The following is an 18,691-nucleotide window of genomic DNA, read 5'->3' as shown; positions in this document are numbered from 1 at the left end:
CCATATGCCAAGGGAGTGGCCCTAGAAAAGGCAAAAAGACACACACACACACACACACACACACACACACACACACAAAAGAAAAAGAAAACCTCTGGGCTAGATCATCAGCCTTGGTCACTCTAGAAATCTGGTGTCCAGTAACCAGTGAGATTCTGCAAGCAGCCCCATTGTCCTTGGGGCAGGGGAAATATGATATCAAAGTCAAAGACAAAAAACCTATCTCTTTTCAATAACGAACAACAGCAGAAGGAAAGAGTGAGTTAGAGGAGATGCTGGTAGACAAGACGATTAGTTTGTCCAAGGAGTGTGGCTTTCCATACACAAAAATGTCAATGGTTTGGTCCTAAAATCCAGAGGTTATCTCTAGGATGTTTGATGGTAACTAGTTTGCAGCTCATTTGGGGAAATGGCAATCATTAGTCACCTTAGCAGGGCATGTAAGTGATGAGAAGACCCTTTAGGGTTGGGGGTGGGGTGGGCTTGTCAGAGAGCCAGCTGGGGCTGGTCATTAGTGAGGGGAAGGCTCTGGGAAAACAGCCCACTCCCCCTGGCCCTTGGGTGGCCGTCCGAGCAGGGGGTCCTGCAGGGGACCGGAACCTGGCTGCGCTGCCCCATCCACGGCCCTGGGGCTTCCTAATGTTCCTCCTTGGAGTGGGGTTGGCCCCCAACTGGGGGATCCTAACCCCTGCAGAGACAGGGAGGGAGCCTGTGAGAGGTGGGCCTGTGCTGTCTGCCTTCCCTGACCGCCTCTGTGTCAACATGTGCCGGGAACAACTCCCTCCGCTTCCCCTCTGCATGACCCCGCCCTCGGCCAGCCTGTGTCCCCTCTTGTCAGGGTGCTCCAAGCAATGACCCCAGAGTGCCGTGTTGATACTAACCACGAGAGACCTAACGGATTTGAGGGGAAAGAAAATCAACTGGGTTTCCACTGGCCCAGCTGTACAGAACCCAACAAATCAGCTTCACTGCATCCACTTTCCATGAACTATTCTAATGGCTGTAACATACATTCTCGTTTTATATTTTATCAGCTCGCATGGTCAGTAAAGGCAAAGACGGCACTGGACCCGATGACAAAAAAACTAAGGTAAGCTGACAAAACCATGAAACCTCTCTGCCACCATCAAGTTTATCAAGAAGCAGTGCCTTGTATCTGAATTAATCTTTACATAGAACATGTGGGGAGCATTTGTCACTGAAGTACAACTGTCATTCAAAGTGCTTTGTGTTTTTGGAGTTCCTGTCATGGCGCAGTGGTTAACGAATCCGACTAGGAACCATGAGGTTGCGGGTTCGATCCCTGGCCTTGCTCAGTGGGTTAAGGATCTAGCATTGCCGTGAGCTGTGGTGTAGGTTGCAGACGCAGCTTGGATCCTGTGTTACTGTGGCTCTGGTGTAGGCTGGCAGCTACAGCTCTGATTCGACCCCTAGCCTGGGAACCTCCATATGCCACAGGAGCGGCCCAAGAAACAGCAAAAAGACAAAAAAAAAAAAAAAAAAAAAAAAAAGATGCTTTGTGTTTTTATGCAAACTTAAAATTCCAGCATTTATCCATTGATACTTATGCCCAGGAAGGGCAGTCAGCAGATTAATGAATTAATTAATGTTCCTAATTACAGTTGCATTAGCATAGTTTAAATCAAGGCATTCAGTGGAGTTCCCGTTGTGGCACGGCAGAAACCAATCCGACTAGGAACCATGAGGTTGCGGGTTCGATCCCTGGCCTCACTCAGTGGGTTAAGGATCTGGTGTTGCCAGGAGCTGTGGTGTAGGTCGAAGACATGGCTTGGATCCTGTGTTGCTGTGGCTGTGGTGTAGGCCGGCAGCTGTAGCTCCAGTTCGACCCCTAGCCTGGGAATGTCCATAGGCTGGGGGTGGGGCCCTAAAAAGCAAAAAAAATTAATTAATTAAGGCATTCATGGTAAATGAAGGTATATTTGAATTTTCTGCAATAAAGTTTGAATTTTACACGCTTTATACTTCCCACCACAGGTCTAGGCTGGCAAATATGTATCTATATATACACATGCACACAGGTATATTTAAGCACTGTCTAGAAAATACTGTTTACTTAATGAGGCTGAGGGAGTGTTGAGCAGGCAAGGGATCTCCAACCTTAGGCAGAAGCTAAAGCCCTAAAAGATAGGACCTGGAAGGCAGGCCGAGGAGGAGACATGAAGGAGGGTTGGTGAGATGAGGTGAGAAAAGGCAGTCTGAGGAGTGGAAACAGCAGAAGCACGGGATTCTGAAGAGACAAGCAGGCTCTGAGAAGACCGGCTTGGTTGCTGCTGAGCTCGGAGGTGGGTGATGACCCAGGCTGGAGGAAGGAAGCCTGACACACACCCTACATGCTGGAAATGTGGGCCGTGGTGCTGCAGATGCTGTCCTAAAATCCTGCCAGCTGGTCCTCAGAACCCCCCCCCCCACACAGAAACAGAAAATGAAGCATCCTGCTCTCCACCAAAACTAACCCAAAGCCATGCCGTGCTTCTCATGCTCCCTTTCAGCTGCACCTTACTCTCCTCAATAACTGTGCATCTTGGAAGAAGCTCCCGTAATTGCATGAGAGTGTTTTTCCAGAAAAATCTCTTCCTGGAGGAAGACCTGTTTTCCTTCATGACACCTAAGATGCCCCATATCAATGCTGCCTGAAATGCCTGGGTCTTAATCAGTCCTGGAGGCCTGATGGAGTCCCCAGATGCAGAATGAGGCTCTAAGACTTTGGTCACGTGTGTTGAGGGTCACTCCCTGAAGGGCCTGCCCATAGAGGAAGTCCGGGGCGGCCATCACAGGACCCTAGCAGGACAGCTGAGGGTCTTTCAGGGACCAGGGAGGCAGCAATGGCTGCTTGCCAATCAGGATGCCCAGTTCTGAGAATTCTGGCCTTATGCATCCCGTTCATTCATCCACTTGTAAGGTGTCCCTGCCCTGGAGGGGGTACTCATAGCCTCACAGCAAGGGGTCAGATTGCTCAGGAACCTTGGCCACTTGGCTGGGTAGGGAGCACTGCCACTGGGGGACCTTCTGCAACTGGGGAAGGAGGGGTTGCCCCTACCCACGCTGAGCTTTTCTTGTCAGCAGTCCCAGGGCCTCAGTCTGCATCCCTCCCCTCACACCTGTGCTCCATCCCTCCTCCTCCCCAAGGCTGGCTGCAGAGAGGCCCTCAGCCACCTCTGAGTGAGTCCGGGAAGGGAGGGGCGATGAAGAAACAAACCAGAGAAGCCCAATGAAGTCTCTGATCAGGACCCTGCTCTGTAGCTCTGACTCTCTCCCTGGAACACCTCTGGACTTGGCCTCTCAGTTTTATTCCTGAAGGTGCAGGCACTCCCCCTCCCAGACCCTTCTCCACCACCAGGACTACAAGTCCTGGTCAAAGACCCCCCCCCAGAGAGGAGTTCCCGTCGTGGCGCAGTGGTTAACGAATCCGACTAGGAACCATGAGGTTGCGGGTTCGATCCCTGCCCTTGCTCAGTGGGTTAACGATCCGGCATTGCCGTGAGCTGTGGTATAGGTTGCAGTCGTGGCTCAGATCCTGCGTTGCTATGGCTCTGGCGTAGGCCGGTGGCCACAGCTCCGATTAGACCCCTAGCCTGGGAACTTCCATATGCCGCGGGAGCGGCCCAAGAAATAGCAAAAAAAGACAAAAAAAAAAAAAAAAAAAAAGGACCCCCCCCACCCCAGAGGTACTCAGGACAGAGCACGGGTGCTACCACCATCCATCACGTGCGCTCATCTCTGTGAGGTGGTGCGGCTCACAGACACCTGTCCCATTGGCTGCCACCCTCCCCAGACCATTTCTTCAGGTGGATCGTGTCCACTGGCCAGATTAAGATTCACCAGACAGTGCTTAGTTTTGAGACTTTAATCAGAAAGCATGAGTGTGTGCCTGTGTGTGTGTGTGTGTGTGTGTGTGTGTGTGTGTGTGTGCGTGTGTGTGATCTAAGCAATGTCAGGAAGGATCTTCCAAGACCTGAGGCAGGCACAGTCTTGATTTTAGCAAGGACAATTCTCTCGGGGGTGGAAGGGGGCCAGCAGTGAGCGGGCCAGCATGAGCTCCCCACCTGGAATTAAGCAGAATGTGGGGCACTTCTGATCCATGACACATTGGAGGTGTTTTCTTGAGAAAAACATCCCGAGCGTCATGTACTTTGGGCCGTCTCCATCGACTCTGTGGGTGCGAGACACCTTTCAACCAGCGGCCTCCCAAGTGGGGGGCCTGAGTGGCTCTAGGGAGCTGGAGGAAGAACACACTAGGACCTCTCTCCACTTTCCACCTCTTTTTAAAGTGCTGTCATCTCTCATTTGTGTAACGTACACCATCTGTTAGCATCATAGAGTGTGTGTCAGCTGACGAAAAACAAATACGCAAATGCACGGTCACTTTCTGTTCTTCCTGATGAGAGGAACCGATAAGGGTACGTGGTCCAAACAGTCTGGAGATCACGGCTTTAAATCACTGCCTGCCTTATTTGTTTTTAGTTACTGTCTGTCCTTTTTCAGTTTGTTCTTTTCCCCATGTGCTGACTTTTATTTTGATTTTATTTATGTTTATGTTTAAGACATCCACACCTTCCTCCGCTAAAACCCTGAAAAATAGGCCTTGCCTTAGCCCCAAACGCCCCACTCCTGGTAGCTCAGACCCTTTGATCAAACCCTCCAGCCCTGCCGTGTGCCCAGAGCCATCTTCCTCTCCTAAACGCGTCTCTTCTGTCACACCCCGAACTGGCGGTTCTGGAGCAAAGGAGATGAAAGTCAAGGTAAGGAAACCACTTTTGGGAAGAACCAGGCTGCTCTCCTGTGGTTTTCAAATGTATGCTTTCCTAGCCACAAAGACCTTTCTTTGGATACATTCTTACCTAGAAGGTTCGTGTAGTTAAAATTCTGGTTGAAAGGGGACGAGGAGGCACAGCGCCATCTTCTGGGCACCCCTCAACCCCTCTTAGCAGCATCCCGAGGCACCGGAGGGGTCCCTGGTTTGAAAAATCACCGCTCTGTTGGGGGTCCTGACTTTGGTAATGGGAGTGCTTCCTGACTGCCCTCCTTTGGGTTGGACAGCATCCCTCTGCAGCCACGCCTCTCCCACTGGGTCACTCCTTCCTGAACCATCTTGTGGTCCTTGGTTAATGTCAGTTTCTTTTTTGAGTTTGTGTATGTGTCAAGGTCACCAGACCCCACACCTGCCCCCCGGTCAGCTGACCGTGCTTGTGCACCTGTGCTCCACCTTCGGCCCATGTGCTCATCGAAGCTGGTGTTCTTAGCCAAGGGCTCTTAGCGCTCCTAAGGGGTTACTGACCCCTTAAAGGCGCATTTGGAAGAGAACAGAAGATTAGGACCAAGCTCGGTTAGCAACCTCAGTCAGGTTCAGTTGTGCCTCCGAAACTAACCACCACCAGTCAGATAAATCCCTCAGGGGAGTCAGAGGGTGCTGCCCACACAGGGAGGGTCTGCAGATCTGCCCGCCGACACTGGGCGGGTGATGAACTTGATCATCACTGTAACCTCTGCTGACTTTTTATTCAGTACATTCGCTCAGCCTGTGCAGGTAACTCCTGTGCACTGTTCCTCCAGGAGGAAACGGCAGTCAGGGCACCTGGTGGCCGGTGTGGATTTGTGTGCCCAGCAAACCCTTGTGATTGCAGAGGGCATTTGCTGCATCTGGCTGACACAGGGTCACCCCATCTTAGCCTCGTTTTGAGTCGAGGTGGTAGAATGGGGCTGGCACTGACGCTGGGTGGCAGGAACCTTTCCCAATGGTAAAAACCACTCTACCGTGCTTCGGTTTACAGGGGGCGGATGGTAAACCTGGAAGCAAGATCGCCACACCCCGGGGAGCCGCCCCTCCAGGCCAGAAAGGCCCGGCCAATGCCACCCGGATTCCAGCAAAAACCACGCCCTCCCCGAAGACCCCGCCGGGCTCTGGTAAGAAGGGTGTTCTCTGGCATCCGAGTCAGGGGAAGAGCTGGCTGTAGACGATTCTACCTCTGGAGGCTCTCATGGTTAATCCCTGGTCGCTGAACGTCACCTGTGGTTTACTAAGCACCGAACTTTTGTTTTCTAATTCTTTTGATTTTCGGAGCTAGATATCGAATCCTTCCTTCCTTCCTTCCTTCCTTCCTTCCTTCCTTCCTTCCTTCCTTCCTTCCTTCCTTCCTTCCTTCCTTCCTTTCTTTCTTTCTTTCTTTCTTTCTTTCTTTCTTTCTTTCTTTCTTTCTCTTTCTCTCTTTCTCTCTTTCTTTCTTGCCACCCATGGCATATGGAGTTCCTGGGCCATGGATCAGATCCAAGCCACAGTTGCGACCCACACTGCTGTGGCAACACCAGATCCTTTAAACCACTGTGCTGGGCTGGGGATTGAACCTGTATCCTGGTGCTGCAGAGATGCTACCAATCCTGTTGTGCCAAAGTGGGAACTCCTGAATCCCCACTTTTTACCTTGAGGAAATCAAGGCTCTGAAAGTTTGTGTAACTAAGTCTAAGAGCACTTTGAACCTGAGGAAAATGCAGCCACAAGACTAATAACTGATGGGAAAAGGCCTTCACTGAGCTTCTCCAACCCCTATCCAGGAGAGATGAGAGGTGTTTCAGCCCCTAGATGAGGCCTAGGTCACTAGGGGTGACCTCACACAGGGTGCAGCCCCTGCTCACTTGCTGGGATGTTAGGGCTGTCTGAGGGTCTTTGCTGAGCAGTCTCACTGCGCCTGTTCCCCTGGCTGCTGTGAATAAAACCTACACGTCTTTGAGGCAAGGCTTCAAGTGAGCCATTTTGCTTCTACTGGGGACATCCAGGCTGAGCGCCCCTGTCCCACTGCCCCGGTGACTGTCCCAGCCAACTGGGTTTAGACCATGCGTGACGCGGGAAGTGTCTGGCCTGCATTGGCTCTGGGGCAGTGCCCAGGGGCCTGCGGGTCTTGTGTGGGCTGTGTGTGGGCCTGAGCTGGTGCCACCCTGCCTCTGCTGCTCCTTGACCCTGGGGTGGCTGCTCGAAGCCCTTGTCTGCTGCGTGTCTTTGCCATGGTGTTTCGTGAGTTTGCTGTAGAGTGGGCCCTGCATGCTCGGCCACTCATTAAGACCCATCAGTTGGTTTTCTCCCCTGGTGTTTTCCCTCATGTATAGAATACATATGACACAGGGGTAACTCACAGGGGGATGACTGGATTTTACATATGAGTCTGATCCTGCTCTTTTTCACTCATACAACTGGAGTCCTAACAAGAGACAAGAAACATGTTTCTCCAGGGAGTTCCCGTCGTGGCGCAGTGGTTAACGAATCCGACTAGGAACCATGAGGTCGCGGGTTCGGTCCCTGCCCTTGCTCAGTGGGTTAACGATCCGGCATTGCCGTGAGCTGTGGTGTAGGTCGCAGACGCGGTTCGGATCCCGCGTTGCTGTGGCTCTGGCGTAGGCCGGTGGCTACAGCTCCGATTCAACCCCTAGCCTGAGAACCTCCATATGCCACGGAAGCGGCCCAAGAGATAGCAACAACAACAACAACAAAAGACAAAAAGACAAAAAAATAAATAAATAAAATAAAAAAAAAATTAAAAAAAAAAAAAAAAAAAAAGAAACATGTTTCTCTGTAAATCTTACCTGCTCTTGGGGGGATGGGTCTCACCTGTAGGCCCCTTGGCCTTGTTTCCTGCCAGACCCCAGATAGGGCCCCAGGTCCCTGAACCCAACTGCACCTCTTCTCTGTGGATGACCCCCCGGAGCAGGGTGGGGTGCCTGCTGCGTGAAGAGCTCATTAAGACCTGTTTAAGCTTGATGATAACAAGGCCTTCTGTGGATTTTTCTTTTTAAGTGACCAAGCAAGTGCAGAAAAAACCACCCCCTGCAGGGGCAATAACTGAGAGAGGTAATTCTGAGCCTGCTTCGCCCAGGGGGGCTCACCCCTTTTTGCTCCTGTGGCTGTTGGTTGGCTTAGATTTTTTAGAGCCGGGAGGATCTGCTTCTGAAACATAGGTCTCACGCATGGAGCCTGAGGTTGGAACAGCGAGAATTCCTGCTCCTCTTTTTGTGTGGTTTGTGTGGATGGGCCTTTCTAACCCTGCGTGCTCTCACTCACTTCAGCCGAGGGCTGTGGGTGGGGCAGGGGAGTGAGTGTCTCCTGCTGCTTGTGGGCGCTGGAGGTTTGGACTGTTCTAGCCAGGTTAGGTGTGACATCCCCACTGGCATCTATGACACATGCACCATGGCACTGGGCACTACCCCGTTCCTACATCCGGTCTGTAAAACCCAGCCTGAGGGGTCCGCTGCCCTCCTTTTCAGATGAGGGCAGGCTTAGGGAGGCTGCGTGACTTCACCCAAGGTCGCTCTGCAATTCAGTGGTGCAGCACAGATTGGAAGCCACCGCCGGGTCCACCGGCCGCCTGTGTGCTTGGGTGACAGTGGCGGAGGTGCTGAGCCTGAAAGCTTCCCCAGGCCTGTTGCCACAGAGCTTTACACCTTGAAGGATTTCCAAAAGACATGGAGATTCAAACTCTAAAAACCGTGCGCTCATTCTCCCTTTTGACAAGAACTTAGCCTTTCGCTGCTTCCAACAAAGAGCCGTCCTTCTCCAGCTCGGGGCCAGGCAGTTCCCTGTTCAGTAGGGATGGTCCCTGGAGCAGGGGCGTCACTGTGGAAAGCTGGGAGCCAGCCACCAAACTCAGAGCGAGAGGGGACCTGGACCGTCCTGGGCAGAGTCTCCAGCCCAGACTCTGCTCAGGAATCCCTGGGCGGGGGGAAGCACCAGTGTTGGAGGACCCCACCCTCTGGGGTCTAAATGGGGCCCTGGGAATCTGCATCTTTACAGGCCCCCACTCTTGTGCGACAGCTCCAGAGATTCTGATGCAGGGCTGCCTGGGCCACAGTTGTGGAAATACAGATTCAAGAGGCAGACGGGGGAGCAAGCTATTGAAGGGAGATGGGGATGAGGAGAGGAGAAAGAGGTGCTGTCAGGGAGCCCGGGGCTGGGTCTGCTGGCAGAGAGGGGGTCCAGCGCCTTCTTTGAAGGTTGGTGCCCATGTTGTGTCTGGAAAGGTGCATTGCTATTTGTCGTGCATTGGTGTGTGGGGGCGGGGAGGTGTCCTTGGGGTGGGCAGGCAGCATGAAGCGGCATGGCTTGTTTAGAAAGCCAGGGACAGAGGGACACAAAACAGGCATTCTGTCCTGGAGCCCAGGTACCACAGAGGATTTGGGAGGTCCAGCAGGGGTCTGAGGGAAAAGGGCACTTGAACTTGCTGAACAGCTTAGAATTCACTCTGTGGTTAAAGAGCCCAGAGGGTGGTGGGCAGCCAGTCACTGCATCACCCTTATTCCTGGCAAAGACCATGTATCCCCACCTGGCCTCGCTCACCATTACAGTTAGTTCCACCTTCAAGTTGTATTCCCAGAGCTTAGAGAGGGGAAGTGACTTGTCTGAAACCACACAGCTAGTTGGAGGTTCTCCTGACCCCAGGGCCATGGAGCAGGGTTGATCCCCCTCTGGGATCAACCACTCTGTTGCTTCCCAGGAAGCGGAATTTCTCCGTCCCAGAGCAGCAAGGCTGCGCAGAGGAGACATTTCCCTAGAAATGGGATCAAGGGCCGCCTCCTGGTGATTTGACAGAGCTTCCAACCTTGTTCCCGCCTGGCTGATCCAGCCCTGAGTCTGGGAAAGGACCTGAGACAGATAGTCCTTCTCTAACTTTCCAGGTGAATCTGGGAAGTCTGGAGATCGCAGTGGCTACAGCAGCCCCGGCTCCCCAGGCACCCCGGGCAGCCGCTCCCGCACGCCATCCTTGCCAACCCCGCCCACCCGGGAGCCCAAGAAAGTGGCAGTGGTCCGCACTCCACCCAAGTCGCCGTCTGCAGCCAAGAGCCGCCTGCAGACTGCCCCCGGGCCCATGCCAGACCTGAAGAACGTCAGGTCCAAGATCGGCTCCACCGAAAACCTGAAACACCAGCCGGGAGGCGGGAAGGTAGGTGTTGCGGAGGCGCAATGGGAGGCCGCTGTGCGAGCAGCAGCGGCTGGGGCGCGAGGAGAGGGCGTGCGGGCGGGGAGGCGGGCGAGGGGCTCTGCTGCTGCCCCCATGGCGCAGTCCGCTCCCCGACCTCTTCCGCGAAGGCAGTCGGGTTGTGTTCAGTTCTTTATTGGCGTCACCACCAGGCCAAGAGCCCCCTGCCCTGGAAGAGGAAACACTGTTTCTTACCTTGCGCACTCCAGACCCCCCCTGCCCCCCCCATCAGAGATTACAGGGTTGTAGCTCCATAACCCGGGAGTTCTCAAAGTGGGGTGTCCAGAGGGGCTCCCCAGCTGCCTTGTGTTTTGGACATGACACAACCAGTCTGCAGGTGAGTACGTCTGGCATTTGTTCGACATTTATTTAGGTCCCTGTTCTGGGGAAATGGGTGATTCTTCCAGGGTCAAGTGGGCGCTCAGGATATCTTTGGGTCTCCTAAAGGTGGAGAAAATGAGCTTCCGAAGGCAGGAGCTGGAGGGAGCTGGGGTTGGCCTCGACCGGGGTCCACCATTGTATGAGTTTCCCAGGGTTGGTGTACAAAATACCACAGGCTGGGTGGCTTATGCAGCAGAAGTGTGATTCCTCATGGTTCTGGAGGCCAGAAGCCCAAGGTCAAATCAAGGTTGGTTTCTTCTGAGGCTTCTCTTACTGGCTCATAGATGCTGCCTTCTCCCCATGTCCTCACATGGTCTTTCTCAGGGTGTCACTATGTCCTAATCTCCCCTTCTTACAAGGACTCCAGTTATATTGGAGCAGGGCTCACCCTAATGAGCTCATTTTAACTTAATGACCTCTGTAAGACCCTCTTCCAAATTATAGTTCTGTCTGGAGGTCCTGGGAGTTGGGATTTCAGCCTGCAAATTTGGGGAGACACAGTAACAGCCCTCCCACCCAGCACCAGGGAGGGGAACAGAGAAGGGAGAAGAGGGGTTTGGGGAGCAGAGGACCAAGACTCTGCTCTTGGGTTGGGCCTTCCAGACTGGGCCGTTTTCAGGGCAGGGAGCCTCCTGGTGGGCAGGGAAAGCTTTACAGAAGCCCAAGCCAATGTATCCCTTTCAGCCGGGAGCCCCAGCAGGGACCTCCGCACTCCAGATCTTATTATTCCCTCTCGGCTGGGGCCCTGGTGTCTAGGAGGGAGGGTGTCTCATAGTCCGTCCGTGGCATTTGGTCCATGTTGGTGCCTCACCTGAAATGCTGAGCTTTTCTCCTCGTGGAACCTCAGGGCCACCTGCTGGCCTTTTCCATCTTTGGGGCCCGAAGGTTCCTGCCCAGGGGAGGCCTGGCTGCCTCTCTGGGTCTCAACGCCACCTAGTCTTAGGGCCACAGGGCTGGGCCAGGGCCATATTTACCTTCCTGCACAGTTTGCTATGCTCCTCTTTACAGATGTCTGTCTTCTTCTAGAAGGGGTTCTGGGGCAGCTGGCTGGGGTACTGGCTTGAAGTGGACCCCTCTGGGAGGCTTCGGGGACAGAGGGACCCCCAGGGGGAGGGTTTCCAAGGTGGTGGATGTTTCCCACCGGCACTCGCAACCCCAGCCTCAGTGGTACGAGTGTCCTGTGGGCACCCTGTTTTCATACGACAGAGTATTTTGAAAAATGAAAAACCGAACTCGGAGTTCCTGTTGTGGCTCATTGGAAACAAATCTCACTAGCATCCATGAGGACACAGGTTCAATACCTGGCCTCACTCAGTGGGTTAAGGATCCAGCGTTGCTGTGAGCTGCAATGTAGGTCGCAGATAAGGCTCAGATCTGGTGTCGCTGTGCCTGTGGCGTCGGCTGGCAGCTACAGCTCTGCTTAGACCCCTGGCCTAGGAACCTCCATATGCTGCAAGTGTAGCCCTAAAAAGACAAAAAAAAAAAAAAAAAAAAAAAAAGAAAGAAAAAAAAAGAAAAACCAAACCCCACACGGCCAGTTCTGCATCACTGAGAGGACTGTGAGGCAGTGACCAGCAGGGGCATCACGGCCAGCGGGGAATCGTCACCATCAGCACCTCCCAGCCTGAGGCCACTGTCTCACCCCAGCAAACACCCACCATCTCCGCCAGCCCAGACTGTACCCCCGTCAGGTCTGAGTTCATCAGAGGTTGGCTTGGAGGGTTTGGGCACCTTTTGGCACAGTTCTCAGAGCAGTGCCAGGGCTGAGCAGAGAGAAACCTGCCCCTCATCCCCAGGCTGCCACCCCATCCACAGGGAACAGGAGTCCAAAGGCTGAAACAAGGACAGTGACCCAATGCTCAGTGGGGGAAGGGGCAGGGTGGCCTCAGGTTACAGCTGCACCATGCTGGACACAGACAAGTGTCCACAGAGACTGAAGGGTTAAGAGAGAAAGGTGGCTTTTCTTGGCGCTTATTGGGGAAGGAGAAGTGGAGAAGTGGCAGAGATTGAGTAACAGCTTCCCCTTAAATTCTGTGGAAAAACCTTAAAAATTGTGTGAAACAAAGAAAACCTGAACCATGACAACAAAGATCAACACATTAATCTCCAGGGAAAATGATTTAAAAAAAAAAAAAAAGGAAAAAAGAAGGCACTTGGGATCCATGCAGAAGGCCTTTAAAATGGCAGGACAGGCATTCCCGTTGTGGCTCAGCTGTAACGAGCCCGACTGGTATCCATGAGGATGCCAGTTTGGTCCCTGGCCTCACGCAGTGGGTTAAGGATCTGGCATTGCCCAGAGCTGTGATGTAGGTCACAGACTTGGCTCAGATCCGATGTTGCTGTGGCTGTGGTGTAGGCCGGCAGCTGCAGCTCCAATTCAACCCCTAGCCAGGTAACTTCCATATGCTGCAGGTGCGGGCCTACAAAGCAAAGAAAGAGAAAAAGAAAGAAAGAAAGAAAGAAAGAAAGAAAGAAAGAAAGAAAGAAAGAAAGAAAGAAAGAAAGAAAGAAAGAAAGGAAGAAAGAAAGAAAGAAAGAAAGAAAGAAAGAAAGAAAGAAAGAAAGGAAGGAAGGAAGGAAGGAAGGAAGGAAGGAAGGAGAAAGAAAGAAAGAAGAAAGGAAGGAAGGAAGGAAGGAAGAAGAAAGGAAGGAAGGAAGGAAGGAAAGGAAAAGAAAAGAAAAAAGAAAGAAAAATAACATTTCTATTCAGAAAAAAAGTTTGATAGAAATACAGTTGTGACTGGAGGTGTCAGTAGATTAAAGTAAAAGCTAAAAGAACATAGAAAGTCCATGTAATTGAAAAGGGAAATTAACAAATATGAGGAATTAAACAAAGAGTTTATCTATTATTAAGAGTTCAGACATTATGTTAATAGTCTATTTAGTCCATAAAGAAAAATACTCATGTAGAGAAGCCGAAAGTGCTTCTACTCTCTAAGCTCAGTGTAATACACCAGAACTTCATTGTGTACCTATCACCAACATGACCACAAATGCTTTGTCATTGCTCATTCAGTTTGGAAATCAAAATAGCTTTTCCAAATGCCTTGGTAACAAATGCCATAAAGTATATGGCAATGTCCACAAATTGTACTTAGGAGAAAGTCTTGATTTTAAATAATTTCATTTTAAAAAATTAAATGACTGCAGCATATAAATTATGTTCATGGAGGGAAAAAAGGGAATACAAGAAAAGAAATGAGAATACAGAAACAAAGATAAGAGCAGAAATAAATTAGAAAAGAGAACATACTATAGCCTCAAAAGCTGGTTCCTCCCTTTTTTCCTTTATTCATTCATCCAACATTTCTGGGGCACCTCTGAGCGCCAGACCCTATGCTAAGAGATCCTGCCTCCAAGGCCCAGGCTGGGGAAGGAGACACATGAGCTAATAAAAAGGGGCAGGATGGAGTTCCCGTCGTGGCGCAGTGGTTAACGAATCTGACTAGGAACCATGAGGTTGTGGGTTTGGTCCCTGCCCTTGTTCAGTGGGTTAACGATCCGGCGTTGCCGTGAGCTGTGGTGTAGGTTGCAGACGTGGCTCGGATCCCGCATTGCTGTGGCTCTGGTGTAGGCCGGTGGCTACAGCTCCGATTCAACCCCTAGCCTGGGAACCTCCATATGCCGTGGGAGCGGCCCAAGAAATAGCAACAACAACAAAAGACAAAAAGACAAAAAAAAAAAAAAAAGGGGGGGGGCAGGAGGAGAGGTCGGCCACACGCAGGAGGGAGCAGCCTGCACCATCGATGGTCCCCCACACTGAGGGTCACCTGTGTGGTCATCCACCCTGAGGAGGTCACCTGCACCATCCAGAGTCACCACCCTGAGAATCACCTGTGTTTAGAGTGTCACTCACAATGCCAGTTGCACCAACAAATCAGAGAAAACAGGACAGACCCTTTGAGGGGATCATCACTGGGTCTCTGAGAGGACAGTCCCCAACACAGAGTTCTGGAGACCCACCCAGACGGAGAGAGACTAGTGGGAAACTGCCCCTGAAGCTATCTGAGAGCAAAAGCAAACTAAAGCTAAAACAGGCCCAGCCGGGGCAGCAGAGGGGCGTGGGCTGGGCTGGAGCTGCGTTTGTTTACGGGAGAACTGAGAGTTAACAGCTGGTAGAGGGAGGTCCCTGCTGGCTCTGCTGTGAACTGCCTGGGCATTTGGCCCGACAGGACAGGATGGGATAGGATGGAGAAGGCAGAGGGTGGTGGGTGACACCGCCTGCAGAGCCTCAGGCTCCACTGCAGTGAGTCATGGAGGCGGAGCTGAGTAAGAGGGGCGAGTGTGGGCCTGGCCGAGATTAAGGCGGCACCGACCTCAGCAGCTGCTCTGTGTGGTCAGCGGAGAGCACAGGGGTCCCAGGTACCTTCCACGGTGAGAGAGAGGAGCTCATTTGGGGCCGAGGCTGCCAGGTAAGAACTAGGGGGCTCCCTGTGGCTGCCAAGGTGAGAAGGGACATGCAGAGTCATGACCAGAGCATGGTGTGGGGAGGAGGGGGAGGGTGGTCTGGTGGACTTCCAGCAGATGGAGCCAAAGTCACGGTAGCTGGGAGGTGAAGGCCCCAGACAGGACACAGCTGCAGGGCTTGGAAAGCCTTGGGCTGCAATATTCCAGATGGCCACAAGATGGCAATGGCACGCTGTAGGCGGCCGTCTCATTCCCGAGAACTGAAGTATTTTGTGATGTGAGTCCGCTGTATTTGCTGACAAAGTTTCAGGTCTCATTTCAAAAAGTGTATGTGTGTGTGTAGAACACTTATGTGAAGTAAAAAATGTGAGTCTGTACCTAGAATAGTTTGCCTGTCCTGGATCAGGGCCAGAGACTCAGCAGAACTTGAGTTGAAGTGTCAGGCTCTGCAGATCCTCCTCTGGGACAGGCCTATAACTCCAAGACCCTCTGGGCACTTTCCCTGTACACAGCATCTGTGTTTCTGAAAAATCTGGTGTAAATCCCATCATTTTAAAGAAGCTTGGCAGCAGCTACTGTTTAAAAGAACAATGTAAATAGTTTGAGCTTCTGGGTCAGTTTTCAGGCTGACCATCCTGGGCTTGAAGAAATAGCTTGCTATGGTGTCCGGTGCCGACCCATGTTAAGTTCCCACCAGCCCCCAAGCCTCAGCACTGAGCCTGTTGACCCTACTGAGGCCAAGCCAGGCCCAACCCTATGCGTCCCCAGGGATGTGACGGTGGCCTGAAGACACTGGGCCAGCCTGGGAGCTCCTGAGGGGGAGGGCTGGGCCATCTGGAGCACCTTGAGAAATCTGAGCCCAAACAGAACCGGAACAAGGTCTGATGAGAGTTTGGAACCGTTTGGGGTTGTCCGGGAAATGGATTAAACCAAAGTGGATCCACTCCTAGCCTCACCCCACCCCAGCCTCTCCTCCAGATCAAACCCTGACCACAGGAATATGTCCCTGGATTAGGAGACCTCTGGATCAAAAATCGGAGCCTCCAAAACGTTTTTTCCTTGATGGGTATTTTCAGTGTCTGCCCAGAGCTGAGGCTCAATACTTTACATTTACTCAGCTGAGAAATTAAGTTTTAGGATTCCATTTTCATAATGCCATCCATTGCCCTTTCTTCTCCTTTTTGTAAATCTACCATTCTGTAAAGGGTATTGCCTTAATTTGACCACTAACAGTAATTCAGGTCTGCTTTGTAAATATCCTTATGTCTCCTGCCAAATCCTGCAAAAGCTTTTGCCTTTTTTTGTGGGATTGGAACGAGGAAAAAACATATGGGAGTTCTCATTGTGGCTCAGTGGGTTAAGAACCCAACAGTGTCTGTGAGGATGCGGGTTCAATCCCTGGCCCCACAGTGGGTGGGTTAAGGATCCGGCATTGCCTCAAGCTGTGGCATCAGTCACAGATGCAGCTTGGATCCAGTGTTGCAGCTGTAGTGTAGGCCTACAGCTGCAACTCCTATTTGACCCCTAACCTGGGCACTTCCATATGCTGCAGATGTGGCCATAAAAAGAAGAAAAAGCCACATGGAGAAAACATTTCTGTGTATGCTGCAGATCTTGTTATTGCTTAATGTCTCTTGAGTCATTTGATGAATTTCTTGTAAAAATCAGTACAGAATGGAGTTCTCATCATGGCTCAGTGGTTTACGAACTTGACTAGTATCCATGAGGATTCAGGTTTCATCCCTGGCCTTGCTCTGTGGGTTGAGGATCTGGCGTTGCTGTGAGCTGTGGTGTAGGTTGCAGACATGGCTCAGATCTGGTGTTGCTGTGGCTAAGGCCTAGGTCGGCAGCTGCAGCTTCGATTCGACCCCTAGCCTGGGAACCTCCATATGCCTTGGGTACGGCCCTAAAAAGACAAAATAAATAAATAAATACATATATATATATATATATATATATATATATATATATAAAGAAAGATAACCTCTTTGAAAAACTGGTAAATTTTCTTTGTCAGGTAAGGGAGTTATGTAATTATCATCTTTCCCTTTTTGCCTTGACTTCCAGGAAGCTCAGAGCTAAATGCGATGATCAGTCGTACAATTGTCCTGATAGTCTTTCCTTCTCTTACCATTATCTTTTCAATTTTCTTGTTTTATTATTTTGTGTGTTTCTGTGTCTTTTCCAATTCTAAACTGCTCCAATTCTCTTGTGAAAGCAGGCAAGTCTGCTTCTGGGACTTATCCAATGGAAAGTTATGAATAAGAGAAAATTATCCCCAAAGCAGGAGTTCATGCAGGGACTCCTTAAAATTTGAGGGTGGAACAAACTGCTTCAAAGACATTGTGCAGAGAGTGACAGCAACTCGCTGCAAAGCAGGATGAGGAAACCTGTAGCACCTACCTCCTCATCCCAGGTCAAGACTGGGCTGAGGCACTGCCTTGCTGTCTTCTTCTGGCAGGAGAGACTTCACTCTTCACTTTGGTTTATGAGACAACAGGCTAGAGGACAGCCCAGGTGAAGTTTTGCTGTTACATAAGTAGCCGTGACCACAGAAACACCCAGATCTAGATTCCTGTGTAGATATTGACCTGAGAAAGAAGCTGAACGTCTCTGGGCCTTTTTATCAGTAAGGTGGGGGATGGCAGGTGAAAGGGGTGATGTGGAGTTAGGTATTTATCCAGCCTCTAAGTCAGGGATGGTTTTTACATTTAAAAGCCAGAGATGTTACAAAGGAAGAATTTGAGTATATAAAAATGTCAGCCTTTATGTTAGGAAAAAAATACACCTACCAGTAAAAGGGGGGGCAAAGGAGCAATTTTTAATAATAGTCAAAGAAATGCAGAACAAGCCACCAATACTAGTCAAACAAATGAGAAAAACAGTTTCTTTTAATTTACAACGTGCTGCCACCGATGTGGTGAAGCTGACTTTCTCAACAGTGCTCATGGGAGAAATCACTTTGACCCTCTGAGAATCCCATTTGGAGGGTTGTGTTGAGAGGTTTTGGAGTATTTATAACTTTGGCCCCAAAATTGTACTTCTGGGACTCTATGCTATGAAAATAATCCATAATATGGAAAAAAATCCTTGCAGAAAGATGTTCATGATGAGGCTGTTTGTATTATTTTAAGTGGAATCAATACAAATATCTGATAGCACTGATATCACAAAATGGACTATGATTTTTTAAAATTAATGCTTCTGATGACTATAGAATATGGCAAATGCTTAATGCTACTTGGTAAAGCAAGATATCAAACAGTAGGTGCAACAATAATTATAAATTATTTATAAATCTATGATGGTAGTTTTATTTTTATACGTATGAGAGTTCAAGAGAATACCAGAAAATGCAGTAGTGGTTGTGTTTGGGTAGCAAGAAAACTTACTTTTCTTTTCCCGAACCTCTATTTTTCAAAATCGTAATGTGATGTTACTTTTCTAATGAAAAAAATACATAGCTTTTTACTTTAAAGGAAGATACAAGAAAACCAAGAGGTGGGTTAGACCTGTGCTTCCCAAGTTTTTGAATTCAGATCAGTAAAATTAAGGAAAAAAAAAACCCTCCCTGAGGGTCCAGGAGAAGATTACTGTATTTTTATTTTGCTAACTAAGCTAAGGACATCTAAAAATAATAATTACTATCAATGTAACTTAAAAATTAATGATTTAATAAAGGAAAGGCCTTGGGACCCTTCTCCCTAAAGGAGCCAGGCCAGGGCTCTGCATCCCAGCCACAGCTGTCCTAATGAAACTCTGGGTCCCCACCTGGCAGTAACCGAGGTCTTGGTACCTTTTCCAGAATTTCAGAGGGCAGTGCTGGTTCTTAATTGGAAATTTCTGTTGGCAGTTAGTTATACCAGTGATTAGTAGAAACTAAGGGCCACGGTTCCCAAACATGGGGCTCCAAATAGGGAACACCT

The 18,691-nt window shown here is 50.4% G+C and overlaps 1 protein-coding gene across 23 annotated transcripts in view; it reads left to right on the top strand.

Moving 5' to 3' along the window:
- Positions 1 to 18,691, top strand: part of MAPT (microtubule associated protein tau) — a 113,140-nt gene that overhangs the window by 79,441 nt on the left and 15,008 nt on the right. For 13 of the 23 annotated variants that reach the window (XM_084984162.1, XM_084984163.1, XM_084984161.1 and 10 more), the window contains 3 exons: positions 1,035 to 1,090; positions 5,790 to 5,922; positions 9,676 to 9,941. In XM_084984162.1, coding sequence (XP_084840288.1) covers positions 1,035 to 1,090; positions 5,790 to 5,922; positions 9,676 to 9,941 — 455 coding nt within the window. Of the gene's footprint in view, positions 1 to 1,034; positions 1,091 to 4,562; positions 4,761 to 5,789; positions 5,923 to 7,801; positions 7,856 to 9,675; positions 9,942 to 18,691 lie in introns of all 23 variants that reach the window. The other 10 variants (XM_084984152.1, XM_021066799.2, XM_084984150.1 and 7 more) reach the window with 3 other exon arrangements.

Source organism: Sus scrofa, chromosome 12, assembly GCF_054392235.1.
Source record: "Sus scrofa isolate SSC_HxYL_T2T_F1_AM1 chromosome 12, Sscrofa_HxYL_maternal_Yorkshire_Landrace_v2.0, whole genome shotgun sequence".
NCBI lineage: Eukaryota > Metazoa > Chordata > Mammalia > Artiodactyla > Suidae > Sus > Sus scrofa.
Note: the sequence above shows the minus strand (reverse complement) of the source record. Positions and strands in the feature narration are given on the sequence as shown.